The 27,087-nt window shown below is 40.4% G+C and overlaps 5 protein-coding genes across 8 annotated transcripts; 3 read left to right on the forward strand and 2 right to left on the reverse strand.

The window, feature by feature from the left end:
* Window positions 1-105: 105 nt before the first annotated feature.
* vdac3 (voltage-dependent anion channel 3) lies at window positions 106-11,721 on the reverse strand. 2 transcript variants are annotated; one of them, XM_052067271.1, is made up of 10 exons: window positions 11,552-11,721; window positions 9,363-9,502; window positions 8,010-8,081; window positions 7,858-7,907; window positions 6,545-6,697; window positions 6,347-6,399; window positions 5,446-5,673; window positions 2,521-2,671; window positions 2,354-2,411; window positions 106-1,798 (listed from the first exon to the last, which is right to left on the reverse strand). In XM_052067271.1, the coding sequence occupies exons 2-10, from the start codon at window positions 9,454-9,456 to the stop codon at window positions 1,707-1,709; spliced, it is 951 nt and encodes a 316-aa protein (XP_051923231.1). In that variant the 5' UTR covers window positions 9,457-9,502; window positions 11,552-11,721; the 3' UTR covers window positions 106-1,706. The 2 variants fall into 2 exon arrangements, with proteins under 2 accessions (XP_051923231.1, XP_051923232.1); XM_052067272.1 differs by lacking the exon at window positions 11,552-11,721 and adding an exon at window positions 11,170-11,191.
* Window positions 11,722-12,044: 323 nt separating this feature from the next.
* Window positions 12,045-15,910, forward strand: enkd1 (enkurin domain containing 1). Of its 3 annotated transcripts, none has more exons than XM_052067258.1 (8): window positions 12,045-12,391; window positions 12,724-12,843; window positions 13,098-13,322; window positions 13,401-13,564; window positions 13,704-13,847; window positions 14,548-14,681; window positions 14,750-14,886; window positions 15,096-15,910. In XM_052067258.1, the coding sequence occupies exons 2-8, from the start codon at window positions 12,759-12,761 to the stop codon at window positions 15,254-15,256; spliced, it is 1,050 nt and encodes a 349-aa protein (XP_051923218.1). In that variant the 5' UTR covers window positions 12,045-12,391; window positions 12,724-12,758; the 3' UTR covers window positions 15,257-15,910. The 3 variants fall into 3 exon arrangements, with proteins under 3 accessions (XP_051923218.1, XP_051923217.1, XP_051923219.1); XM_052067257.1 differs by having other exon boundaries at window positions 12,050-12,391; window positions 13,398-13,564; XM_052067259.1 differs by lacking the exons at window positions 12,045-12,391; window positions 12,724-12,843 and adding an exon at window positions 12,953-13,036 and having other exon boundaries at window positions 13,398-13,564.
* A 177-nt stretch (window positions 15,911-16,087) lies between these two features.
* polb (polymerase (DNA directed), beta) lies at window positions 16,088-22,424 on the forward strand. Its single transcript, XM_052067266.1, has 14 exons — window positions 16,088-16,291; window positions 16,602-16,659; window positions 16,874-16,940; window positions 17,356-17,430; window positions 17,521-17,579; window positions 17,823-17,872; window positions 17,960-18,011; window positions 18,087-18,141; window positions 19,053-19,125; window positions 19,209-19,279; window positions 19,362-19,448; window positions 19,571-19,638; window positions 19,750-19,889; window positions 20,588-22,424. Exons 1-14 carry the CDS (start codon window positions 16,231-16,233, stop codon window positions 20,680-20,682), a joined length of 1,011 nt encoding a protein of 336 aa, XP_051923226.1. The 5' UTR covers window positions 16,088-16,230; the 3' UTR covers window positions 20,683-22,424.
* Window positions 22,425-22,700: 276 nt separating this feature from the next.
* dynll1 (dynein, light chain, LC8-type 1) lies at window positions 22,701-24,614 on the forward strand. The gene is made up of 3 exons (XM_052067317.1): window positions 22,701-22,800; window positions 23,375-23,512; window positions 24,303-24,614. The coding sequence occupies exons 2-3, from the start codon at window positions 23,381-23,383 to the stop codon at window positions 24,438-24,440; spliced, it is 270 nt and encodes an 89-aa protein (XP_051923277.1). The 5' UTR covers window positions 22,701-22,800; window positions 23,375-23,380; the 3' UTR covers window positions 24,441-24,614.
* A 125-nt stretch (window positions 24,615-24,739) lies between these two features.
* On the reverse strand, window positions 24,740-26,430 carry rpl6 (ribosomal protein L6). The gene is made up of 6 exons (XM_052067283.1): window positions 26,254-26,430; window positions 26,076-26,174; window positions 25,735-25,878; window positions 25,256-25,304; window positions 25,003-25,187; window positions 24,740-24,923 (listed from the first exon to the last, which is right to left on the reverse strand). Exons 1-6 carry the CDS (start codon window positions 26,398-26,400, stop codon window positions 24,771-24,773), a joined length of 777 nt encoding a protein of 258 aa, XP_051923243.1. The 5' UTR covers window positions 26,401-26,430; the 3' UTR covers window positions 24,740-24,770.
* Window positions 26,431-27,087: the final 657 nt, after the last annotated feature.

Raw genomic sequence — 27,087 nt, forward strand, 5'->3', positions numbered from 1 at the left:
TTTGGATTTAGTTTTCTGTGTTTTATCAATACACTTCTTCAAGTTCACCCTGCTGATTCCTCCTGCCTGCTTTTTGAGGTCCACCACCACCTTGCCACGTGACACGCTGCATGTCACTTCTACCCAAAAGCACAATTTTTGATGTGAAATCTCGAGGGCATTTCAGGAACAAGAGCAACTTTTTAGCCGCAGGTACATATGAAATTACAAACATGGTTAAGTATTATTGTGAAGCACAACATAAATGATATACTGTACAATATACAGTATATCATTTACTATTTACTATACAGCGTATAAACTTCATTAATAGCTTGGTGGACCTTCCTTAATACCTGTAAAATGTCATTTTTGTTGTGAAACGTCATGTGATATGACATTTTTGATTTGATTTACGACACTGTTCACCGGCGATAGTTGCCAAACCCTTAGCTAATGGTCAAACTGGCATGAAAAATAGTCACTGAGCACGGTACATTGCGTGATATTTTAGTCTGGTTTTTGATTGTTAAAACTCTGTTGCAGATTTAACTTTTTTAACTCCATCCATGAATGACCTGGCCCAATTGTCTGTGTTAACAAATCTCACGTTGCCCGTAGACATGGTTTTTAATAGGGCATTTTCTCCATTAAGACATAAAGTAAAATTTTGAACTACAAACAGGTTCAGATTAAGGGCACTTCTAATCCATTCCACAACTTCCTCGATGTCAAAAGATGCACTGCCTGGTTATTTTTTAATGTGTTTCTCTCCATCTATTGATACTGAGATGAAGGGATGTGTTAATATATTGCCACTGTGCTGCAATTTCACCGTGCCGTTACAACTGCAATAATGACATGTTAAGAGAGTGATATTTTGAATTTTGCACCTGTTTTTTATTGATGTCATGATATATGGCACAAAAGTACGTATTCATCATTGTGTTGTCATTTTTTTAAATTCCACTGCTTAAATAAAAGTCAGTCTGAGGTTATACCTTTTGACTAAGGTTCTTATATAAAGCACGCGCGCACACACACACACACACACACACACACACACCAGACCTTTCAGCGACTGAAGTGAAATGGTGGAATTAGAGGTCCACTTGCTCACTTGGACAATACATCTTTTATTGCACTTTCTATGATCGGCAGATATTTGGCGAAGTGACCAAAAAATAAAAATAAAAATGAAAAGTTCCCTCTTTGCTTAAAAACATGGAATTCTATAGCCACACATTCAGATTAAAATGCTAAACTCACTGTTTGCAATTTGAGTGTGGCAAAAGTTTGAATTGATATAAAGAGAATTAAATCCTATTTACCGGTATGTACAAATATAAGTTAATACACTGGGCACAGTGTGAGTTGAAGTGAATGTTGAATGGGTAACTTTTGGTTGGAAATGACATGATAGTTTTGAATTCACAAAAATATATTTGAAAATGTGTCATTTGCCCGATATTATTGGACAATTATGTGCAGCACATCTCTTCCTTGCTCCGTTCTATTCCAACAGCACAATCTGAACAGTGTGTTGCTGAACTATCAATCTGGTTTAACGATATTGCAATGAAACAAGCCCTGAGACTGAGTTTATTTGTGTGTGTAATGATGTTATTTTGTGTTGCTGGTTGGACCATTAGGCGGCTTCATAATTGGCCTCTTTCATTTTCTTCTTTATCCTTGTTCCGTGATTACATTTCTTCTTCCCGGTATCTTTACACATCCACCTCAAAACCCAGGCCCATCTTGTGTCCACCACCGTTGATATTCTTCCCGTCAATCAGTGTTGAGAGTGTTAGCTTGATTCCTGTGGGAAAAGAAGAAGGAAGCATCAATGGTGCCCTTTTGCCATTAGTTGGAAGTCAGTGCATCTTCAACATCTACAGCCTAAATTATTGGAGTGCCTTGAGGGGAGTGACCCGACTAATAAGTTTGCTATGTGGTGGCAGCGAAAGCGATTAACTTCACAAAAAGCAAAAGGTTGGCAGACATTGAACAAATGTTCTCAAAAAAGAGGCTTTGATCTGCTTATTGACACGCCCACTTCATGTCTCCTGTCAAACTAAACAAAAATAATTACAGAGCCGCGTGAATTCATCATGATGCTAAAATATTTATTTAAAAATATATATACGTATGTGTTTTTTTCATTTCAAACTATGTGCTACAATGGGCTTACAGAATCAGGACTGCTGTCCCATGTAACCTAAACTGTATTAGCAACGGTACCAAATTTGCCTGATTTGCCCATATGGAATCAAATATTTTTCAGTTCTCTGATTAGTTTGTTAGATCAAAACTGTCCACTTTTATTGCACTGTTGTGCCAGAAAAACTGAACCAGCGAGCGCAGAAGAACAAACCTGGCCTGAGGGTTTGCGTGTATCCTACTCCAACAAAGCAGGAGTTGTTGACTTTGGCCTGTGTGGAGAAAACGGCAAATCTTAAGTGTTCGCAGACAGGAAGTGGCACCCCGTGACATCTTTGTATAGCCCACAATTGTGAGACTACTCCTGGGACCATTCCTTACAGAAAGAGAGGCATTCTTATCCAGCTGATACTTGGCTCCCACGCTGAAGTGTGTGTTGTTGCTTCCAGCCGTCCAGGCCAGGTGGACCGCAGTCTCTGCTCTGCTGTTCACCTTTTGGTAAATAGAGCCGGTAAATTCTGTGCCATCGTTGCTGCAACAGAAAAGTACAGTGAATGTTGAGAAGAAGAGAACCACCAGAACGACCCGGAATAGATGAAAATGATGTGAGGTGACCAATAGAGTGCATATAAAAAGTCTATAGAGCCCTGTTTTGGGAATATGAAAATGTGATCAAGATAAATCATTTTTTTAAAATCCACCATTGATGTGACCTCTAACTAAATAATTTAAGAAAAATCAAAATCAAGACAAACTGGACCTTATTCTAGCTAACCGTCACAACCCACGCGCACTATTTAAAACGATGGATTCTGTACTCAAACCGACCTCTGCCTACTTGCTCGGATTCTTCACCCGAAATGTGCAACAGATTCCTTCAGTTTTTCATAAGGTCTCTACAGCTAGGACTCCGGTCTCAAATACCGCATCTGACCCCTTTGTCCATGTTCCATGTTCAGCTGTACTAAATTCTTTTGAAACTGTGTCCTTGGCGCTTTTGGAGGATGTAGTTCGCCAGACGAAGCCATCTGGCTCCCCTTGCGACTCTCTTCCCCCGCACTTCTTTCAGGAGGTTCTCCCGAGTGTTGGCGCATCGGTCTTGGATATCATCAACAGCAGCCTTTCTTCTGGTGTAGTTCCCCAACAGGTTAAACATGCAGTGGTCCAACCCTTGATCAAGAAACCTGGTCTTGATCCAGAGTGCTGTCAAGTTTCAGGCCCATTTCCAAACTGCCTTTCATTTCCCAAATTCTGGAAAAAGTGGTGCACATGCAGTTGAAACTTTTCTTGGATGAACATAACATCTTGGAGGTCTTCCAGTCAGGTTTCAAGACGATGCGTAGCACGGAGTCAGCCCTGTTAGGCATTTCTAATGACATACTCCTGGCAAATGACTCTGGAGACCACGTGTGTCTAGTTTCATTGGACTTAACTGCAGCATTTGATACAGTGGATCACAGTATTCTGCTGACTCGTTTGCAGCACTTGGTGGGTATTGTTCGGAAGTGCTCTTGAGTGGTTTAGGTCTTATCTAGCTGACAGAACCTTTTGTGTCAGCCTTGGCTGCTCTGAGTCACGCACTGTTCCCCTGTCATGTGGTGTTCCACAGGGCTCAATTCTGGGGCCTCTGCTGTTCTCGCTGTATCTGCTCCCATTGGGTTCCATCTTAAGGAAACATGGTATTCCCTTCCACTGCTATGCAGATGACTGCCAGATCTATGACCCACTGAGCAAGAAAGACGCCTTCTCATTAAGGCCACTCCTATCCTGTCTGGAAGAAATCAAAACCTGGATGGCACAAAATTTCTTGAAATTCAACGAAAAGAAGACAGAGGTGCTATTGTTTGGTCCCAGTGGCCCTTGTACATTCCATCCTGTAGACTTGGGCCTCCTGTCTCCTTATCTTAAGTCAACAGTCTCAAACTTGGGCCTTAAACTGGACAGTGATTTCAAACTCGATCGGCAAATTGGTGCCGTTGTTAAATCCAGCTTTTTTCACCTTAGACAGCTGGCCAAAATAAAACCTCTCCTCTCACATGAACACTTTGAGACAGTAATTCATGCCTTTGTCACATCCCAGCTGGATTACTGCAATGCCCTTTACTTTGGAGTCAGCCAGTCCTCCATTAAGCACCTTCAGCTGGTCCAGAATGCCGTTGCTCGCCTCTTGACTGGTACTCTTAAGAGGGAGCAGATAACTCCTACTCTGGCATCCCTTCACTGGCTCCCCATTCATTTTAGAGTTATTTTCAAGATCCTCCTCTTTGTTTTCAAATCTCTGAATAATCTCGCGCCATCTTACCTCTCTGAGCTCATCCGCCCCTACACACCTGCCCGGCGCCTCAGGTCTGTGGACCAGACATTATTAGAAGTACCAAGAACTAAACTGAGCCTCAGAGGGGATCAAGCCTTTTCATTTGCTGGTCCCTCTCACTGGAATGACCTCCCACTGAACATTCGGCAAGCCTCCTCGCTGCCCATCTTCAAAACACCCCTCAAAACTCACTTGTATTCTTTGGCATTCGACTCAGCATGACTTAGATTTGTTATTGTTTTTACTGTTTGGTGCTTTCTACCGCCTTTATTATCGATTTGTCTTACTGTTTATTGTGCATGTTAAATTGCTCCATGTACAGCACTTTGTATGCGGCGATGGCTGTTTGAAAGTGCTCTATAAATACTGTTGACTTGACTTGACAAACTGAGATAATGTGGTAGCACAAGTGTGCACAACTTCTTCTAACTGCTTAAAATGCCTTTGATTATCTCCAAATAAAGTTCAGCTGTTCTTGGTTAGGATTGATCTCATTGATGAAAGGTATCCATCAGGACAATGGTATTTAAAAAATTGCAAGCATGGAATGGAGAGAAAATACTGTATTTTTTTGTGTTGCATCTGCAACTCATGATTATTTTAATAACCGATTAATCACTGAATTAGATTTTAAAAGCACATTTCAATAACCGTCCCTTTATTTAAAAATAAAAGGGGCATTATTATTATATTCCAAATCAGGCCTTGTTTTTTTTTTCTTCTAGCAGATCATATGAAAGTTTGAGTACCTGAAGAAAACCAACGCAAGCACCGTCATAACATGACATAACCCCAAGCTATGAAAAAAAAACATTAAAAATCAACACAGCATTTTAATATTGTGTTTCTGTCTTGTTTTTTTTTTCATAATTGCTATTCAAGGCCCTGAAACCAAATGCACAAGCCCACCATAGATGAAAAGACAAAACAACATAAACAGAACAATAGTTGATTTTGACACCGTATAATATGACGTGTCACATGACACTCACACGCTGGTGTGGAGCTGAAAATCGCGGGCCTTGTATCCCAGAGAGAAGTTGTTCATTGTAAGCCTGGACTTGGCGGTATCGAATGCCACCTGGTAGCCCGCCAGCCAGTTCTTGTAGCCCAGTACGGTGGCACTGTGGACGGTGGGGCCGCCCATGTCGAACACCAGGTCGCAGCCCACGTTGACAAAGTCACACTTGTAAGCAGTGTTCAGCTTGGCGCTCTTTTTGCTGCAGGATGAGGGCAAATCATTTATTTAGACCAGTGGTTCTTAACCTGGGTTCGGTGAATCTGTCTCAGGAGTTCGGCGGAGCCTCTGCCATAGAGGGTAAAACACACGCGACTCAACATGTCATTTAGTTACAACACGCCCGCTTGGCTATCGCTGCTGCAGATGATCGATCGCATGACATTGCTTGTCCAATCAGTGGTGTTGGAAATTTAGTTTGCTTAGTAGTCAACGTGTGACTGTTGTGATTGTACGTCGTACAATTTTTTTTTAAAAAGTATACTTATCTCCTGAAATTGTATTTCCTTTTTTCCGTTTTTAATAATTTTTTCCTAATGTCTTGAAATTGTAAAAAATATATATGTATATTTATTTTTCACTAATGAAGAGTTTGGTATATGTATAGATTGACTGGTTGGGTTCGGTACCTCTTAGAAGGTTAAGAACCACTGATCGACATTTTTCTAACTACTTCACATGTGTCGGGACTTATTTAAAGGGGACATACAGATTTGTTTTCTTTTTTTGGGGGGGGCACACTTACCGGAAATTTTTCAATTTCTGGGCCTGCTCACTTATCAAGAGTGAAATTAAATAAGTCATTCAGGCATAGTCATTTTGAGTGACTGTTTGACAATTGTGTGCCTATAATGAAGAGGACAGATCTTACTTACCCTGTGTTGGGTACAAACGAGGTGTCCAGCCCAAGCTTCAAGCCCTTTGCCAGCTGCAGATCAGGAAATAAGTTCATATTCTATCAAAGCTCATTTTAACCCTTTCAAAGACAGCGGTTACTACAGTGGACAGCATATCATGTTATCAGGTTACAGGCTGCATGAAAGCGTTAAAGGTAGTTTGGCATTTGACTGTACCTGGTCCTCGAACGTGATTTCTGCGGCCAAAGTGTTATCCGTGTTCCATTTCTGATTGAAGCTGAGGCCCAGCTTGTCGACTTTGTACTTGGCCTCCAGGTGGCCACCCGACTTGCCCGTTTCGGTGTTGCTAGAGCCAGAGGTGGCAAACTCCTGCGCGACAGAGCGGAGGTCAGAGGTGAGAGGCAAGAATCCAGTGAAAGCAGCTCGCAGTTGAGGGGAAGTACTCAAGGAGCCCACAAAAAGCATCATTTCGCTGCTGCGGTTGGGGAGGACTCTGGGGAAGAGGTTGGTGGTCAATGTGTGAGGATATGCTTTGGTGGAGCTACATTTGCGCGTGTAGTCGTGCCTTGTGACACAAGTGAACACACTTACAGGTTTGGGGATTATCATTTATTTTTTTACTTTGATTTACTAGCAAAAACTTGAGATTCGAGCACGATATGGTTGCTCCTCGTATTATAATGTTAATTGGATAGAGTGGGTTAGCTTGTCAGTAGCACCTTGGCTAAAATATCAACATGTGCAGACGGCTAACGTACGTGCTTCAGCACCCCGAAAAAGGGGCGACAAATGCCTGCGCGTTCAGGATTGGATAAACACGCATGGTGCAGCAACACATTGAGACAGACAATAGAACAATACTCAAAGGTACAAGTCTCATTTTTTTTGTTGGTATTTTTGGGCTGCAACACGTTAATGGCATTTCCATTCATCTCAAAAGGGAAAGTTGACTTAAGTTGTGAGTCTTTTGAGTGAAGGGAATGGTCCAGAACAAATCAAACTCATATCTCAAGGCACCACTATATAAATATTTTCAAGTGGAGAATACCCATCTACTCCCTTATATATACAGACACTTTCTTACCACCTGACATGAACATCCAAAGAAGAAGGGAGCGAATAAAGAAAGAGAAAGGACAACATTAGAGGGGGCAAATGGAAGGGACAATATGCATGTCCATATTGTCCTATATGGACAAGGGTTGAGATAGGACTATAAACCTAATTTGAATTCAAGGTAGAAATAAAGGGAACAGTTCCATATTCTCATCCAATTTTACTTCCCGTACATGTAAAGACTCTATTTCACAATAATTTTGTCCATGTGCGTTCACCAAGATCATGAGAACGTGCTTATTTATTTTTTAACGCAAACGTGTGTGATTTCTCACATACAAATGGTTAAAAAACACACGTAGACAGACCCAGACACAAACACAGACAAACATAATGGCAGAAAAAGAAATGAACCTGTATAAAAACTGATTTGCAACAACAGATTCAAATATGACATGGTACAAAGTACTTACAACACCATTTTGGGATTTGGTCTTTACATCCAGCTTCAAAATTCCATAACCTGGCAGAGACGAGGAAGGAATGATGAGCACATACAAAAAAAAAAGAGGGTAAGAAAAAGTTGGAGCATACTTATGAATGGCTTATAAAGTATTGTTTGTACCATAGCCCTTGTTGAAGATGTCTTTGGCAGACTTCCCCAAGTCTGCGTATGCAGGCGGGACGGCCATTGTGTCTGAGGGAAAAAAAAAAACCATAAAAACACAACAAAAAGTTTTGCATGCAGTAATAGCCCTACACACATAAAACACTTTTGTGGTAGCTTTATTCAGAAAGATATAATAGAGCCATGTTTAAAAAATGCACAATGTTCAACAATTATTTTCTTTCTTGCTAAAACTCCTACATTGATCTGGTAGCCTGACAAAATGTCATCGTAAAAATGTTCTTTAAAAAAAAATTATCTTCAAAAATGTTTCAACAATTTTTTTTCTTTTAAAAATACATAAGAACATGCTACTTTGTGTAGCGTCTTTCTTATCCCCATACATCCCGACAAGTGAAAATATATCAGATTAAAGCCTCTGGTGGCTGGATTGTTTCCGACCGAGTAGACGCAAGCACTAGCCACAAGCTAGCTTGTGAGGCTAACGTGTTTTCAAGGGTCCTATCTGCATCACCTCCTCGCTTTGGAATTTAAAAAATGACACTGAGCCGTTCGGTAAATGGTGGCATGGAGGCCCCCTTTCAGTCACGGGTTCTTAAAATCATCGTCAAATAAGTCCTTGAACTCATTCTCACTTTTATGAATTACAAGCTTAATTAGGACTGAAGACGGTCTGCAAGCAACATGATGCCTCCTGGAAACTTGGGATGCACTCAAGGCATTACAATAAACAGGCTTGACCAAATATTTGCTGTAAACAATTGTTTTTGAGCACAAAGGAGGAGGGAAGAGCCTGGCCATCTGGAACCGAGGCCTGTGTGGATCAAGAAGTTGATGTATAACAGCTCCCCTCCCACGCTTGATGAGCGTGCAGCATGGCTGTTAGCTGGCTGGCAGCCTGTTTGCTAATAGACTGTATGCCTAAACCACTGAGCCGAAGCATACACTCAGTGGCCACTACATTAGGTCCACAACTTTCCTCACAGGATGAATAAAGTATCTTTCTAGCTACTGTAGCGAGAAAGCAACAAGCTGGATAACTACTGGGGAAAACGTAAGCCAAACGTAAGGCAAGCGTGAGCTCGATATCCAGATTGCTCATCACACAAGTTGTCCTACAAATTATTAGCAAGTGTCTCTCGAATGAACAAGGTGACCTTGTGATCACGCGTTCACTTCATTTCGCTGCTTTAATAACCATAAAAGACAACCTTAAAATAGCTACTGTGTCCCTGATTGAGTTCTTGGATCTAAATACTCTCAGCTGGAATAAAAAGGCACCCTTTTACTAAGCATTTTGGGACCCTCATAATTCCAGCATCGATTCATGCAGCCCCCCCGATCACTCACCGTGTCCTTTAGGTGCATGGTGACACGTGAAACATTGGTCTCTGTAACCTGCCTTGTCCTGCTGCGTTGCTCGGCCCTTTGCTTTCCCCACCATTGCCACTTCAGAGGAGCACAGCACAAGGAGTAGTCTTGTTCTTTTTCTATATCAACACAACATCAGATATATATACTTTTGACACTTTTTCTTAGCTTCTGTGAGTGCTATCATGTTTGTTGTTGCGGCTGCGGTGGTATTAGTGTGCGGTTGATGTTATAAAGGCCACTGTACTTTGTACACAACATGGGAACACAATAAGAATGTGAGATAACAATAAAACATAATCCAATATCCAAATATTTCTGAGGTTGGACTCATCATCCATCAACATTTCTGAAGAAAAATATGATATGCCCTAAAGTCCGATTTTAGAGTAACAACTTGTGATTAGTGACATCAACATCAACGCATGTTTTACCACATATTTCACCAAGACATGAGTTATCCTCCATATTTCTGTGAACTTAAAAAGCTTTTTTATTTTCATCCTCTGCTGACACCCCCCAGCACCCAGACACAACACACACACATCTCCCACCTCCTCATTTCAAACTGCTCTAAATTTAGAGCCTGGGAGAACCTGACACTGACACACATGTGAGTTGGACTAAAAAACAAACAAAACAAAACAAAAACAGGCCCTCCAGGGTCAGTATTACTAAACCGCTGAATAAAAACAAGATTTAAACATTCTTCAATGGCATACATGTTGTTTGTTTATATTGTAGCGTCACACTTCATCTGCCCCTCATCTGTCAAACGACTGCCTTGACTGGGCTCAAAGGTCAACAAAATGCTGATAAATAATGGAAATGAACTCACACATACACACACACACACACACACACACACACACACACACACACGCACGCACACGCACACACACAAACAAGCTGGTGAACATTAGGAAACTATATTTGCTATTTTCAAACACTCCTTTGTATGTTATATTGTTTGCAAAGAAAGTGATTTTATGTGTATTTGCTGCGCGTAATTAAATTATGATACTGTTTTAAAATAATGGACAATAATAATTACACAACTATTGTACATGTAGAGAATAAAATAATTCCATCAAAATAATAATAAAATATATAGAGTAACAGCTACTATGAAATTCAGTGTAGAATAAATTATTAAATATAAATACATGTAATTTAGAGACCAAACATAATTGAAACGTGATTCATATAACATTTATAACATAATAAACACATATAATGTATACCTAAATAAATAGTATACAATAAACAACCTTATCGATATTTTCCGTGAATGTTTAAATAACAACAATTACATTTAATATTAAAAATGAAAATAATATATAAATACAATACATAAAATAATCAAAATAACAACAGAATTTATATAATAAAATGCATTATGCACATACATCTAAGGTCGGTTAGGTATTGTAAATATATATTTTTAAATGTCTTTAAATATTTTTTACAAATAAAAACTTGTTACGTGTCATATGTATGTAGCTTACATTGGATGAATGGATTTGTGTGTGCGTGTCAGATAAGGTCTAAAGCAGTTAACGCAACTCAACTCAACTGTATTTATAGAGCACTTTCAAACAGCCATCGCTGCATACAAAGTTAAGTTACATTAAAAGCTTACTCGTCAAGCCCTCAGGGGTGTAACACTTTAACCACTGTAAACTATCACGTTGATCATCTCTTCTCTGCTTGTGCGAATTATGACAGTTATTATGAGTACTAATTTCTGCAGCATACTGGCTAACAATCCTATAAGTCTATGCACTTGTCCCTTTGAGCAAGGAAAGGAGAGTGACCATATAAATGGTTGGTGGGAGTGCCAAGAGATAACAGACCCCCACTGTGCACGTAGCCATTGACCTTTATTTCTGAGAGCTGGTGGAAACTGGCTTTTATGAACAATATGGAGGCTAAAACAAAAATATCTACGTGTATTTAGAGACAACTGGCAGACAATGTGTATACAGTATCAGTTTGTCTAAACCAAGTGATATATTACACAGCAGCTGGATGCACTGACAGCCCTTTATGTCTGAAACAGACCTGCCTTGACAGTAAAAAAAATTGTCGTGTCGTAGTGAAGTAAACCGTACTAACGCGCACAACTTTAAAGTATCAGAGAATTATTGAGTGCAAACTGTTGTTACCTTTAAGTGCTGGCGATGTGCGTCGACTGCAGAGTTTAACAAGGCAGCTGCGGTGGGACAAGGAGAAAGCTCAGGGTACCGCGCATGCGCACAGCAGTCCTCTGCCCCAGGCGGTGTCTTTGTGTAATTGACATAGAATAAATACATGGATTTAATTGATTGCTGAGTTGACTTTTTACATGATGAATTATAAGAGTGTGCAAATGTCAACTAGTAGGAGGCTATAATTGCTATTTCAAGCAATATTTCATTCAGAATTATTCGTTTAAGGCAACTTGTGTGGAACGAAAATAATCAGTCCAATAAAATCACGTCAATCTCTGTGATGCCATATATACTAAAATTGTGACTTAATATGATGTCCGTGACGTCATTTAAAATTCCAACTTCGTTATTTAAAGTATTTCAACTGACATGTTGTTATTGTGTAATCAGAAATATGATGGATCGTCGCTGTTCATTTTATTTTCAATGCTTTAAAAAAATATATGTATTTTTCATCTGCGTGAAGTGACTCGTGTTTATACAGCTGGGGGTGGAACCGCGGTTTCGGTTGAGCCTTTAGAATACAGTACATCATATTAATGCAGTGCGAACAAACTCTTGAGTATATTGTGATTAGAGCCGGAGGACTGATATCACTCATTAATAAGGAACTCTTTGACAACAATTTGGGCCAAACAAAAAATACCACAGAGGTTAGCCTGCGTTTAGATTTGCTTTCTTCTCTGTGTTCTTGCTCTCTGCGCGGTGACACCGTTGCCATGGTGACTAAAACTCAAATACACGTCATCAAGCTGCGTGGCTCACGTTAATCCTGCGCTCGACAATAACATTGAGGTAAATGAAGTTCTCAGCGCAGTTTCGTGCAACAAAACTATTTACGTTGATGATTTTTGCTCATCGTAGTGTTGGTGTTGTTTACCGAGAGTCACGTGTATGAGTTTGTGAGTCGAATTCCGCTCTGCAGGTGTCACACTTGCTAATTACTCTTCAACAGTTTTACGATTTACGCCATCTTTCAACATTTCCGATTCCTTTTTGTTTTCATTCATTTGATTTATATCCTCTGTTATCGTTGTAAAACTAATCCTTTGCGAAATGACAATGACGGCAGTGAAAATTTGGAAGACATGGCCTTAAAAGGATCTGTTTTGATGTTGTCAATCTAGAGTAGCCGACGGTTAATGTGCAGTACAGCTTTTCAATGTGCGAGGGGCCTTCATCAATATGTGGACCAATCCCACCAGACCCATCGCTGTTTCCCCAATACTACAAAAGACCTGCTTCGGGTTAGTCACACACGCACTGGTGGATGGATTGATGGATGGATGGATGGATGAATGAATTTCTCGTTTGTGAATGTGAATGGCTATTTGTCTATATGTGCTCTGCGATTAGCTGGCACCTACTTCAGGGTGTACCCCGCCTCTCATCCCAACATCATATGAATAGACCGCAGCTTCTTTCAAACAGAAAATTAATGTAAGTGTAGCTTGATGGAACTTTTGCGATGATGGATATTGATGTAATGTTGTTTTTCCAGCATTGGCTCGTTTAGAGGGAAGCAAACGCGGTATGTTGAGCCTGCTGTCGGGGCCTCTTGCTCCAGATCCTGTCCTGCATCCTGACTGCTACAGTGCCCGTGCCTCTGTACGACGTCCCCGAATCAGCGCCAATGCTTTGCACATTCTGGAGAAAGGGCAGACAGGTGTCATGAGGGAGCTCCTGAATGTAGATTGTTTTCCTGCCACAGAGATAACCAAACCCAGTAAGCCACTCTCTTCTCATATTTGGACTTTTGGTTTGATCATGCCAACTGTTTTATAATGTTTTTGTCCCTCAGAAGAGCCAGAGTTTGACTTTCGCAAAGACAATATCCGACGGCTTCGAGACATCCAGAGACGTTGCAAAGAAGCGCAAGCTGAGAAGGCCCGTTCCACTCCAGTCAAAGCTCTGTGGACTTCAACTAAATACCACAACATCCAATCCAAATTCATGATAGACTTACAGGTGACCATTGCGTCTATGAAAAAGCACACAAAAGACAGGGATAACTCAATTTTGTCATCCATCTTCCATACCACTTACTCTCACTACCATGAATACAATTGATGTCGATCACTTTTCATCCCTTTTTGTTGTTGTGCAGGCCACCGGTCCGGTTGTGAAACCACAGTGTCAAAACTTTCTAAAGGGTCACTCAAAAAATAAAGTACCACCAAGACCACACTCAACCCCTGCTGCTGTGACCTTGCGTCACTCTTGCACACCTGAACAGGACAAGAATTTGCAAGTAAGAAAAGCGAATTATGTAGATTTACGAAATGTAGTTTATGAAGAAATAATGCAGCAACTCAACTAAATTTTCACACCCAAACCATTTTCTTTATTTGCTCTAATATTTGTTGTATTGCATTCATGTTCCCATTTTTAGCACTTTTAGTTTCTAAAATGCAAACTTTATTAAACATGGGATTTTTTCCCCGTCTTTTCACTTCAGCATGAAGAAGGCATAGAATAAACATTTGCATGTCAATAAATTTGAATATCATTGAAGTAATTCATTTTCATTATATCAGTTGATAAGGTGAAACTCATGTGTATTGATTAAACACAAAGGCAAGTACTTTTCATAAAACCAATCCCTACCTAAATTCTAAATTTAAAAAAAAATATTGTTTCTCATGTAATATTCTAATTCCTTGGGTTGTAGGGAGGCAGAAATAGGAATGGAAATGTACGGTAGGTAGGTGAGAGGCTAGGTAGGTATCAGTACTAAGGACGCTCCTGTAAGATTTTATATGCTTTTTAATTTCATATGACTGTCAGGGGGCGACGACAACATCTTTGAGACTGAATTATAATTCAGTACTGTAGATTATCAAGTTCCGGTCCTTGTTTTGCAGTGGACCTGGAATTCTTATGTATTTATGCATTGGCTATTCGGGCCTGTCGCGCAATGTGATTCAGTGTGTTTGTCCATTCATTTGTAGGTGAACGGTCAAAGCATAAATTTCATTAAATATAATGCAAGGGCAGCAGGACAGACTTTGCAAAGGTCCCAGTCGCTGACAAACCTGCGGGATAAACCAGTGCCCAGTGCTGTCAAGGGTCAGGTGCCACACTAGTAAGTCATCTTCTACGTGAATAATCAACATAGAGTAAAAAACACTGACACGGTTTTGTTCTACACAGCATAGAAGAGAGGAAGAAGCAATGGCGAAAGGAGGAGGAGGAGGCAAGGAAGAAGAAACTTATTCCATCTGTTCCTCCTGGTCACACCTTAATGGCTGACAGTGACAGGCAGGAAACTCTGAAGACGCTCAAAGAGAGTATGTTTTTATTCTATAGGTTTAAGTGTGTTTAATCAATTTAAATGTTTTTCAAGTGTGTGAAGGGGAGTTCAACCATTGAAACATTTTCTTTATTTTGTGGATTTTCACCGATTGTGTGTTCATCTGGAACTAATTCCCCCGTGATAAACAGTAGTTCACTGGATAGTTTGTCTTTTGACTTTTGAACACTGATTTTCTCCACACAGGCCATCGCTCTTTGGTGACGGAGCTGCTGTTGCTTCCTCTCAAAGCAGACAATCTGAGTGTTCGTTTGCGGCGCGCTCACCTTGATAGAAGACTTTCGGAGATTGAGGAAGCCATCAAAATCTTTTCCAGGGATAAAGTTTATGTCAAAACAAATTCTTAACCCCTGAAGAGGACGGGATGGGACATCCACCTGCTAAAATTTTTCAGAGTTGATTGTGACTTGGGTGTTAAATTATGCAACATTGCACTGTATCATGTGACCTTTTGTATAATGATGTTTGAAAAGTTATGTTTTTTTTTTTATCCTGAAAGGTGGCAAATCATACCAGCTACAGAATGACAAAAAATCCAAATTTCTACTGGATTGTATGGTTCTGTTTAGGAGAAAAATGCTCTCAACTATTAACAAAAATGACTGTGCTGGTTTGTGTGTGTGTGTAAACTGCTATATACTGCTACGTTTCACAAAGATATGATGGGCAATTCAATCCTAAAAAGATATACCTTATAGCACAATATGAATATTTCAACCCATTGTGCAGAGAATTGTAATTCCACTTGATTCAGATGAAACTAAATACAAAATACTTGTAACAACATATTGTTGCTAAACTTATTTCAAACATTTTGCATATAATATTAACTAGTTTTTTTAACAAACGTTTCGTAGATGAAATGATCGTGTGATGATAGTGTCAGTGTGTACTCGTATGGTGGCTGAGAGCTCATGTTCATGAAAGGTTCTCCATTAAGTGTTATTTTCCCTTTGTTTGAACGTTTCTTTTCTGCAGTTAAATTGATTTGGTGATACGAACCTGTCTTTACTTACTGTAAAAAGCACCGAAAATAAATAAACTACGATTTCAAAGTTGAAGAATATATTTTTTTCAGGTTAACACACAAAAATTTATTTAAAAAACCAAACATGTCTGAGTTGATATCACTACGTAGCTAGTCAACGTAAGTTCCGCCCTCACTACGTGTCCCCCCACCCCGGAGTATTTCATTCTCATTGTCCACATAGCTTTTATGCTAGTCAGAAACTAGCGCTCAACAAAGACTTTCAATGTTTTATACGCGCGTCTGAACTCGTTAAAATTTTAACCGGACGTTCGGAAATTTGACGACTCCGCCATGAGCAAGAGAAAAGCACCACAAGAATCTTTAAACGAGGGAATAACAGACTTTCTTGTCGGTATGTTGGGGGCGGGGGGACGAGAAAGCTAATCACCGAGTTGTGCTAACGCTAGCTACACTGACATCTGGGTGTTTGTCACGGGAATAAAAGAACGTTTGCATACAGTGAGCTAAACTGCAAAAGCTCCGGCGAGATTGTCCTTTGGAGGCCGTGCTGTGTGTGTATAAAGGACCAAATTAAATTGTTAACTGGTCTAGTTACCGTCGAAACACGATTTAAACGCACAGTCTGCAGGCTACCGTCTGTTAAAGGGACACTATACTATAGTCGCTAAAGGGCAATAAAAATCGTTCTCTTGTGTTTCCAGAGCTGGCCAACTACGAGAAGAACGTTAACAGGGCAATTCACAAGTACAATGCTTACAGGTAATTATAATTGTCAAAATAAAGACCGAAGAAGTAAATGGCTGTTTACTGATTTGCATTATTTCCCATGCAATATGAATATGGTCATTATCCAAGTCCTTGTTATTTGTCTCTATCATCACCACATTCATTCATGTACGGAGGATTTATTTTTGTGGGTTCTATACGTGCCTTGACGATTTTCCTGATGTTTTGGGGGGTTTTCTATGTTCAGGAAAGCAGCCTCAACAATTGCCAAATACCCGCAAAAAATTAGGAATGGCGAAGAAGCCAAGAAACTGGTATGTGCTTGCACCAAAAGGGTTGTTGTTATAATTTGCAGAATTAGTGATGTTTTCTGATTCACTGCCAGCCAATGAAGAAAATTTTTACTTTTTCAAGACTCACAGTGTACTCTGCTCAATAATTTTCTGTCTCGAATCTACCAAGTGAAAGAATTTTCCTTTTACTAGAAAAATACCATCAGCAAAGTATTGGGCAAAGGCTGTGAATATTTACGAACATCATGTTATGTCTTAATTTTTATTTTTCATAAACTTGCTGAAAATAAAAGTTGACAATGTCTTAATGTGGTTTTATGCGTTGTGTGTTTTGGGAAAAGGCTGTAACAGCAAAATGTGGAAATTTAATGGCTACATCACAAGTGTGCTCTCCGCTATTGTTTTCATGTTTCCATGAATGTACATGTATTTACAGGAAGGCGTTGGCGCTAAAATAGCTGAAAAGATTGACGAGTACTTGCAGACAGGAACCCTACGGAAACTGGAAAAGGTGAGGTCATGGGAAGCACATTTCATACGGTGATGGCTCAATAATATCACAAACTTTAGTAACGCAACCTTTATTCTCGTTTCTTTTCAGATTCGAAATGACGACACCAGCTCTTCTATCAATTTTCTTACAAGAGTAACTGGAATTGGGTATGAGTCTAAAATGACAAATACAAGCTCATACAAATTTACAATCACAGTTGACCAAAGAAATGTTGCTAAATATTTCAGCACTCCAAATAGTTTGTAGGCGTGTGTGTGAATGGTTGTCTGTCTTTATATTGACTGCGTTTGTCAAAGCCAGCTGGCATAGATTCCAGCTTTCCCACGATTCCTAAACGGAGTAAAAGGTATAAAATGCTAACCAAATTCTTTCTTTGGTGTTCACTTTAGCCCGGCTGCCGCACGGAAGTTTTTCGAAGAAGGCGTGAAGACTCTTGAAGGTTTGTCAAGCGCGTAGCTTGTTCAATGTCAAGCTGTGGGATTCATTTTGGATGTGTGTTAATTTTCTTTTCATTTTGTGTATTCAGATTTGAAAAAGATAGAAAGCAAGCTTAACCATCATCAACAGATTGGCCTCAAGTGAGTTTTCTGATATTATCAAGCCTTCAATCCAAAACTCTTGTGTTGATAAGTGGATCATTTTACCCTGTTCAGGTACTTTGAGGACTTTGAGAAAAGGATTCCACGAGCTGAAATGGAAAAGATGGAGGTGAGTTTTTGTTATTTTTCTCAATGGCTCGTTCCATTCATCTATTATCCGAACCGCTTTATCCTCACGGCGGTTGCGGGTGTGCCAGAGCCAACCCCAGCTGTTTTGGGGCAGTCGGTGCAGTACAGACAAACAACCAGCCACACCTAAAGATGATTAACCGACCGTGGATGTTTTTGGAATGTGGGAGGAAACCGGATTACCCGCAGAAAATACATCCCCCAAAAATAATTTGAAATGATTATCTGATTAACTACATGTCCTAAAATCAAATAGTGTCCATGGTAGAAAGATTGAATCATCAAAATTCCAACAACAAATTGATTTCACAAAGCTTTTGAAATTTTAAACTTGCTTTCCAGTTGTCGTATTTAAATTAAAATTTCCTGAAAAGCACAATACACACTTTTGACTGCTTGAGCATAACATAACATATTCTAAATTTTAATGCATTTTAATTGCTAGTCAATGCCATTCTTTGCTTGGGGGGGATACAAATATTAAAAGCGAACTTATATATTTCACACTTACAAAAAGAAGATAAAATGCAATATGTCGAACCAAGTAATGAACAATATCAGCACATTTTCGATCGCCAACACAATGTATCAAACTTGGCTAATTTAAATCTAGGCTACCACCACTCGCACAAAGATACTGAAATTGTCCGCACAAGCGGACAAGTATAGCCACAGTCACTGCTGCCCTTTCAATTGTTTTATTGAACAAATGGTAACAATGTCAACAGACAATAAGCACATTCACAATGTTTTTTACACACCATGCTGATTTTGGGGGATGTTTTGAGTGAGAGTGGACTATGTTCACGGATGACAAAATGAGGTGGAATTTTTTGGGGAATATTGCTCTCAGGAGATGAAAACAAATGATCTAAAATTGCTCTCGTACAGACACTTATCCTTGGGGAGTTGACAAAGATTGACACTGACTATATCGGAACGATCTGCGGAAGTTACAGGCGAGGTAAAACCGTCCCTGTGGTTTTCTCACTTGACTACGCTGTTGAGTGTTTGTGGCGAATGACCCCCCTCACTTGAAATTTGCAGGCGCGGCATCAAGCGGGGATATTGATATTTTGCTGACCCACCCGGACTTCACCTCTCAGACTGAGAAGCAAGTAAGCCTGTTAACCAAATGCAATGCAATGCAGTGTTGCCCTGTTGTTAAACGTAACCTTTCTTTTAAAACCGACTGTTCAGCCAAAGCTCCTCCACGCTGTGGTGGAACATTTGGAGTCGATTGGCTTTGTGACCGACACTCTCTCTAAAGGCGACTCCAAGTTCATGGTAAGACCCCCTGCTTGCGCTCCTTTCACGTGTTCAGTGTGACTGTTCATGCGTTTAGCAGCGTTAACGCGCATGTGTCCGTGTACACATGAAGCACATGATGACGGCCTTGTTTTCTGCAGGGAGTTTGTCAGCTGCAACAAGGAGATGAAGATGAAGAAGAATACCTCCACAGGCGCATTGATATCAGGTGCTACTTGGATTTATATTCCTCCGTGTGCATGTTTTGATTGTAGGTATTGTGGGGTATTTTTTCTTATTGTTTGTTTGGTTAACACTTGTGTCTTCCCACTACCTCAAGGTTGATCCCCAAGGACCAATACTACTGTGGCGTTCTCTATTTCACTGGGAGTGACATCTTCAATAAAAACATGAGAACTCACGCTTTGGAGAAGGGCTTCACGCTCAATGAGTACACCATACGACCACTTGGGGTCACTGGTGAGTCATCACTGGGCTGCTTTCATGCCCTTTGTTTGCTCGTCGTTCGCAACTGGTAATTTTATTTTTTTAAACTATGTGGAACCTATAAAAATACCAATGCCATGCGAAATTTGAACAATTAAAAAAAAATAATACAGTTCCCCAAAACACCAAAATGTCTTGTGAAGTGTTCTTTACAAATGGTCGCATGAAAAACATAATTAAAATGTAATTCCACATTTTACTTTGTAAAACTAAACAAAAAAACTGAGTGAATGACATATTTATATGGTTGCAAATAAGTAAACATTTGTTGACATTTTTTTGTTTTGTTTCAATTCAATAGATATTGTGCTGCTCCATATTGGGGCCTGTGTAATAAAAAAATCCATAAGAGCTCAAGACAGCGCACTTGTATCTCAAGGGCCTCTGCATATAAATCTGCACACTTTCCTACATATCAAACACTGGACTTTTCCCTCCATTATTATCTGCAGTGGACAAAATTCCCGCTTTTAAATATGGCTGGTCACATTTCTGCTATGCCTCAAAACATCAACACCAAGATAGTCATATGCTTTTTTTTTTTCCACACCGTGATCTACTTTTCAGTACCGGTACTCTAAAGTAAACCATTGGAACGATTGTTAGTGTCGGGTGTTGTGTGATCGTTACCATTTAACGAACAATCTTTCCTCTTTGTGGCTTTGTTGTAGGTGTAGCAGGGGAGCCTCTGCTGGTCGATAGTGAAAAGGATATCTTTGATTACATCCAGTACAAATACAAGGAGCCGAAGGATCGCAGTGAATAAAGACAAAGACGACTTTTAAGTATTGAAAATGTGGCTTTGGGGACACATCAACCAGCATGCAGAAGTGCAGTTTATTTCGTGGTGTCCTCTCGACAAAGATCAACTCCTCCAATCCGAATCACATTTTCTGTGTATTGGCAATCCACTCTCTGTCATCAGGTGTATCTGGATTAGCACATGCAATGGAGCTTTAGATTTGTATTTAATAGAACATGCCAGTGCAGTTCTTATGTGTGTGTGTGGGGGGGGGGGGCATTATGATGAAATGATGAAAATATGAAGACAAGCATTTGTTTATGGCTGCTGTACTAGTGGTCGCATTTACATTATTTTATTTTCAGGGCAGTTATAAATATCGGTAACTACTGTAGTTCACTGTTAGTGAAATGCGGCAGTATCATTTTCTTCTGAGCAACAATTGTAAATTCAGGACAGTCTTGAATGGCTAAAAAAATAAAGACTTTTAAAAAATAATGTCCATGGCTGTACTTACAATAGTATATCTACATACTCCTATATATGAGAATATGTAATGTAAATTCCCCATACAATGGCTATAAAGTCTACACACCCCTGTTCAAATGTAAGGAGTTTTAAGGATGTTTAGGATGTAAGGATGTTTTTGTGAATTTAAAAACAACAGATCATTTCAAAACTTTTTTTCCACCTTTAATGTGACCTATTACCTGTACAACGCCATTGGAAAGTAAAATGTAAAACTAAACGGAGAATGTACCGGTAGTTGCACAAATGTGCGTGATCACATTTAAACTCATGTTCGGGGGTCTCGAACGTCGGTCCTTGAGGGGCTGCATTCTTAAATGTTTTTAATCTCTCCTTGCTGCAACACACCTGATTCAAATGATCACCTCATCAACAAGCCCTGCAGGAGCCTGTTAATGATCCTGATCATTTGAATCAGGTGTGTTGCAGCAGGGAGAGATGGAAAACATAAGGGAAAGTGGCCCTCTCGGACTGGAGTTTGAGACCCAAACGCCATGTTATCGGGAGGGAACACAGCTACCACCATTTAAAATGCCTTTGATTAGCCCCAACTAAAATTCAGTTGTTCTAAGTTGGTGTCATGGGACAAAAATACATTTTCTTACGTGCATTCGGGAGATTTCAAGTATGTTTTTGCAAAATGGAGCCGGGCTTCGTTTTTTTTTTCTTTGTACAATTTAATAATAACTTTACATCGTAGCACAGACATATCAATAAGATCATGTGTACTTTAACAGTGAGACCAGCATTAGCTATAAATGTCCTTCAATGTTGCTGTTGGCCTCTTGGACTACAAAAAAGTCAGGAAAGGCCTACTAGAACACATTGGGGTTGAATGTGATTGATAAATTCACCCTGTGCGAATTCAGTACAATATATCCGATTTTTCCTTTTTTTCCCCCTTTTTTAGATTGGTGAAGCTTTGTATTTTTGAAGATTTTTCTCTATTTTTTTTCCAAGTGAATACAAAAGGATTTCGTGTTAAATCAAGTTAATTTATGCCACAAAACCTGGCGTTTGAACAGAAGGGTGGAGTCTTTTTATATCCACTGTTGCTCCACTTACATTCCCTACGGAGTAGGACTAGATAAGTTCTTTACTTCTTCCTACTTCCTTGAACATAATAATTGTGTTGAATGATGACTAATTTCTCTTTCCTTTTACTATTGTACTTACCTTACTTTCTGTCAATTTATTACTGTATATGTTTTATGTTCAATAAACAAACAAACTATGGACACCAGCGTTGGTTAGAAGCTGATGAATCGAGCATTAAAAAATTAAATATTGAATCAAAAATCTTAATGTCGCGTAGAAATTATATTCGTATTACAACGGTTGTCGTCCAAGACTTGCCAGTGGTTTCCCAGGCAACGAAGGGCCGCAAGGCATGACGGTCTGAAATAAAATGCAGGGAGAAAAACCAGACAGACGGTCCGCTGTGAGCCAATCGTGGCGCCTGCTGCGGTGACATCAGCCAATCAGCGCGACGTAGCCTCAGCGCCCAAGCGCAACACACCCACCTTTACTCTCGCGTGCACCACTTCGCTTGAGTTGGACGTTACTGGACTGCTTCTCGGTGTACACCTAATCAAGAACCAAAATAACAGACCAGTAGGTGAATTTAAGAAAATTAACCGCGATTATTTAGAAGAATTATGCAATTTAAGGCTGTGCGCTTTTTAAAAAAATCTTTTTAGTACAGGGACAAATGCACAGTTTGATATCGTGGTCCAATCAACAGCTCGTCCATTATAGCACGTAGACATGTGATGCTAGCTTTTTCGTTCAAATATAGCTTCCTTAATTTACATGTGTATATATATTCCATAGAATTTGCTCGTGTTGCCACTCCACGCTGCTTTGGTTGGCATCGGTGCATTTGATTCATGAATGTGCCTTCGGCGTCAACAAGGTCGGCTACGTCAATGGTTTTTGTTTTGTTGTTTTGCACGATTAAAAAAATGTTAAGTATTGCTCGCGCGTCTCCATAGAAACAACTGAGCGCGCGCATCCACTCACACCGCCAATGGTGGAAGTTATGCAATCCCAATGGAAATAGCGCGTCCAAATATTACAGTGCCGAATCTACTACTGTAGTCCTTACGTAACGACAAATTGGTCGGTAATATCAAAATGAAGTAACACGTAATAAATATCTTGTTTTGTTGTCGTTTTCGTCTCCCAGGGCGACATGGCAGACAGGAAAGCTGTAATAAAGAATGCTGACATGTCCGAGGACATGCAGCAGGACGCCGTGGAGTGTGCCACCCAGGCCCTGGAGAAGTTCAACATCGAGAAGGACATCGCTGCCTACATCAAAAAGGTACAAAACCATGGCCAAGACGCAATTTGGCTCGTTTGCCGAATCGGCCCCCGCCAAAAAGACCTTTTGAGCCCTGCAAATTGCTGTACACAACTTACCCAATGCCTTTGGGTCTGATTAGGTTATTCTCAAACATACAAACAAATCGTCTGAATGGAAATATTTGATTACATGTCCAAGGCGTATTGAAATCATGTGTGGCTTCATTTGATTTGGCTTATACTACACATGTCCAAGGTAATACAAAAGGTAATGTCCAAGGTAATACAAAAATGATCTGACCCTTTGTGTACAGTATAAGCAGTAAATTGTACGGTGTTGGCACGAGCCTAACGTGTTTAAAATTCAAATACACATTCATCCAATTGATTCAAGTAATTGATTTCATCTTGTCAGAATTTTAGTTTACTGTGATATCGGAGTAAAACGAACTAGTTTTCATAACTTGATTAAGAATTGAGTATCAAACTATTGAATGATGTCATTTACTAAGGGACACATTGTACTTGATTCATCATGCAAAATACAATTTAATTTCAGCCAACCAGCATGATTCAGGGACTGTCATCTCAATAAGGGATGTCTATCAACTTTAGAGGATTAATGAAGTCCCAAAAATGCTGCCTTTGTTCCTATACACCATAAGTCACAGGTTCTTTGTAAAAGTGTAAAGTAGCCACGCTCCTTGTTTCACAGCAGTCTGCACCCACTCATTGTGCACACATTTAATCAAAACATATGCAAAGATTAAAGTACACAGGGTGGGCTTTTAACTCTGTGTTCTTCTTAGGAGTTTGACAAGAAATACAACCCGACCTGGCACTGCATCGTGGGAAGGAACTTTGGCAGTTACGTGACTCACGAGACCAAACATTTCATCTACTTCTACTTGGGCCAGGTGGCCATCCTGCTCTTCAAATCTGGTTAAGAGCGCGCGCACACTTCGAAACACACGCACACACAACTATAACACATTACTGACTCGACAAAGGCATCCATTCCCAGGCGGGTGTGGGGACGCTGCCTTTTTTGTGCTTTCTATTTTTGTTCTGAGGATTAAAATGTGGCCATCTAAAAATAAAATATTTATTTTTGTCTGTTACATTACATGTCTTTTTTAATGAACATTTTGTGTTCAGCATTCAGTGCCTGTTCATTAATGTGTACTTATAAATTATTAATCAGTTCACGATTTAGACTGTAAAATAAAAAAATGTCCAGACCAAGTGGCCGTTAAGATTCACTTTTATTAACACGCTTAGAAAACCAGCTTGTGGGGAAACACGCCGTTAGACAAGCAGAAGGTACCACGCAGGTATCCTTTGAGCTGGGGAACTTTCTTGATCAGTGGCAGAAGCTGAGAGTCCACAGCTTTCTGGTCCGCCTTCCTCTGCTCTGTCAGCTGGTACTTCTACACATGCACGCGGGGGTGTAATTAGCAATCGGCTCAAGTTCTTGGGACAAATTTGACCAGGGCAGAATTTATTTACCTCCTTCTCAGTGTCAAAGATCTCTCCCTCCTGGTGACGGGGTCTCTTCAGCTTCTTCTTCTTGAAGTAAACGTCATTGAGCGTTTTCGGGATTTTCATCTCTGTGATGTCCACTTTGGTGGTGGTGGCAATGACAAACTTCTGATGAGCCCTGCGCAGGGGTACTCTGTTCAAGACGATGGGGCCTTTAAAAAAAAGGCGAGGGGATTAACAGCTGTACTTGTATTTTAAAATTGATGCTGTAAACACATACCAGTGACAAGCAGGAGACCGCTTGCGAGCTGCTTCAGGAAGACCACACGCTGCAAGAAAGAAGAGGATCAAGATGAAATGGGCTCTTCGCAATTGTCTCATAGTTTTCTTTAAAATGGCACATTGAGGTGTGGTTGTTTCATGTTTCTAAACCAGACACCCCTTAACAGAATCTGGTGAGAGGAGCAAACTAGAGATGTAAGGAGGTAGCCAAAGAAAAGGTGGGCCCCCTAGCCCCAAATACATGGAGGCCAAGAGCCAAAACATAAATGGTATCCAAGAAGAAAGCAAACCCCTTCAAGCAGGCATACAAAGACAAGTGCTACTGGGGTCCTAGTGCGGGTATACTATTATAAATTAATTATAAATGATAGACAAATTCCAATAAACATAACACTTCCATTGCTGTTACTAAAATGAAAGGGACGAAGCGCTATGGCAAACTGAGGATTGGTGTGTGTGTGTGTTTCAAACTCCTACCTTCCCACGGTGGCGACCGGTGAGCAGGATGAGGACCGTGCCCGGTGTAATGGAGGAGCGCAGCCGCCTTCTGTGTTGGCAGAAAGGTTTCTTGCCGTGGCTTTTCAATTTGCGGGGGACGTCCTCTGTGGGGTAGTATCGGGGCTGCGCCAAACCAGGGGTTGGGGGGTGTTAGCCAATGTCACAAATGCAGCAGGAAGGATATGTGGCATTTATTCTTGTCTCAAAGAGATCTTTGTCTTATGGGTGAAAAAACAATTCTTCCCCTCAAGCTTGTCTTGACATAGACCACTTTTTTGTGCGTTTTAAGTACAGGTAAGGTTTTAACAGTGTGTACGTACCATCTTGCGCAGCTTGACAACACGGGTGCCTCCATTCTTATCACCGCCAACGGTTTTGACAACTGTGGCTCGGGGCCTGACTTTCAGCTGCTTCTCCACCTGATAGCATGACGGGTCATATTGTCATCCAGTCGACATCATTCGGCAACCTGGATTTATCTTGGTGAGTGCCCCGCACCTTTGTCTCAGTGGTCTTGGTCTTCCTCTTGTACATAGCACGACGAGAGTACATAGCCGAGCGGGAGTAACGGCCGATGCCCCGGGCCAAAACCGGGTTACGGCTCTTGCGCTCCTTCTTTACTGGCTTTGCGTCTCCCTCTGCCATCTGACACAGTAACACATACTTGTCATCAGTCAAAGTGCATCACAGTCAACATATACTTTTCCGTGGAATCCCAATTTCAAATGCAAATGTAATCGATGTTGAGAAGTCAGTCACAGTAGCACGATGGTTAGGTGCTTGCCACTGAGGCAACATTTGCACAACTTGGCCAAACTGTGGTGGTACCCGTCCTCATACTTGACTCTAGTTGTGCACCTCGGGCCCAATAATGTGCAATAGAATATTTCGTCACTCTTCTTTCAGTTTAAAAGCGTTATCCGAATAGAATAGGGTTTCCAAATCTCGCGACCGGAAAAAAGAAAACTCTTCAAGCAGACGTTTCTCAATCAAATCTCCTCGATCCAAAAATAAAGTTATGAGCAAATGGCCGAGGTCACAGCCTAAACGTCATTAATATAACAATTGAGTCGACCGATATTCTTTGTATAACGCCTCACAGGCATGTCTGATAGCTAAATGAATATGTTCCCACAAGAAATGACAACTTGGGACAAGCCACGCCAATGAGCAAGCCGCGCTAGTTTGAAACTTGAGCAAGCCTTGGAGAAGCTACTTTAAATGACACAAGGGCTCTATTAGAATTATTAAACGGGGTGACACACATTTCTAGTTCCACAACCAAAGACTGACCGATACGACGCAGAGCAAACACGTTTCTGTTAGCCAGTG

Source organism: Hippocampus zosterae, chromosome 6 (assembly GCF_025434085.1).
Source record: "Hippocampus zosterae strain Florida chromosome 6, ASM2543408v3, whole genome shotgun sequence".
Lineage (NCBI taxonomy): Eukaryota > Metazoa > Chordata > Actinopteri > Syngnathiformes > Syngnathidae > Hippocampus > Hippocampus zosterae.

Coding starts and splice junctions, on each gene's coding strand:
- vdac3 (XM_052067271.1), bottom strand. CDS start 9,456: ATGGTGGGGAAAGCAAAGGGCCGAGCAACGCAGCAGGACAAGGCAGGT. Junction 2,412..2,520: donor ATAAGAATGCCTCTCTTTCT/GTAAGGAATGGT, acceptor TTCTCCACACAG/GCCAAAGTCAACAACTCCTG. Junction 1,799..2,353: donor CACGCAAACCCTCAGGCCAG/GTTTGTTCTTCT, acceptor CTTTTCCCACAG/GAATCAAGCTAACACTCTCA.
- enkd1 (XM_052067257.1), top strand. CDS start 12,759: ATGTGCGAGGGGCCTTCATCAATATGTGGACCAATCCCACCAGACCCA. Junction 13,565..13,703: donor AATTCATGATAGACTTACAG/GTGACCATTGCG, acceptor GTTGTTGTGCAG/GCCACCGGTCCGGTTGTGAA. Junction 14,682..14,749: donor AAGGGTCAGGTGCCACACTA/GTAAGTCATCTT, acceptor TGTTCTACACAG/CATAGAAGAGAGGAAGAAGC.
- polb (XM_052067266.1), top strand. CDS start 16,231: ATGAGCAAGAGAAAAGCACCACAAGAATCTTTAAACGAGGGAATAACA. Junction 16,660..16,873: donor CACAAGTACAATGCTTACAG/GTAATTATAATT, acceptor TTCTATGTTCAG/GAAAGCAGCCTCAACAATTG. Junction 18,012..18,086: donor CATCAACAGATTGGCCTCAA/GTGAGTTTTCTG, acceptor TACCCTGTTCAG/GTACTTTGAGGACTTTGAGA.
- dynll1 (XM_052067317.1), top strand. CDS start 23,381: ATGGCAGACAGGAAAGCTGTAATAAAGAATGCTGACATGTCCGAGGAC. Junction 23,513..24,302: donor TCGCTGCCTACATCAAAAAG/GTACAAAACCAT, acceptor TGTTCTTCTTAG/GAGTTTGACAAGAAATACAA.
- rpl6 (XM_052067283.1), bottom strand. CDS start 26,400: ATGGCAGAGGGAGACGCAAAGCCAGTAAAGAAGGAGCGCAAGAGCCGT. Junction 25,305..25,734: donor CCGGTCGCCACCGTGGGAAG/GTAGGAGTTTGA, acceptor TCTTTCTTGCAG/CGTGTGGTCTTCCTGAAGCA. Junction 24,924..25,002: donor TCTTTGACACTGAGAAGGAG/GTAAATAAATTC, acceptor GTGCATGTGTAG/AAGTACCAGCTGACAGAGCA.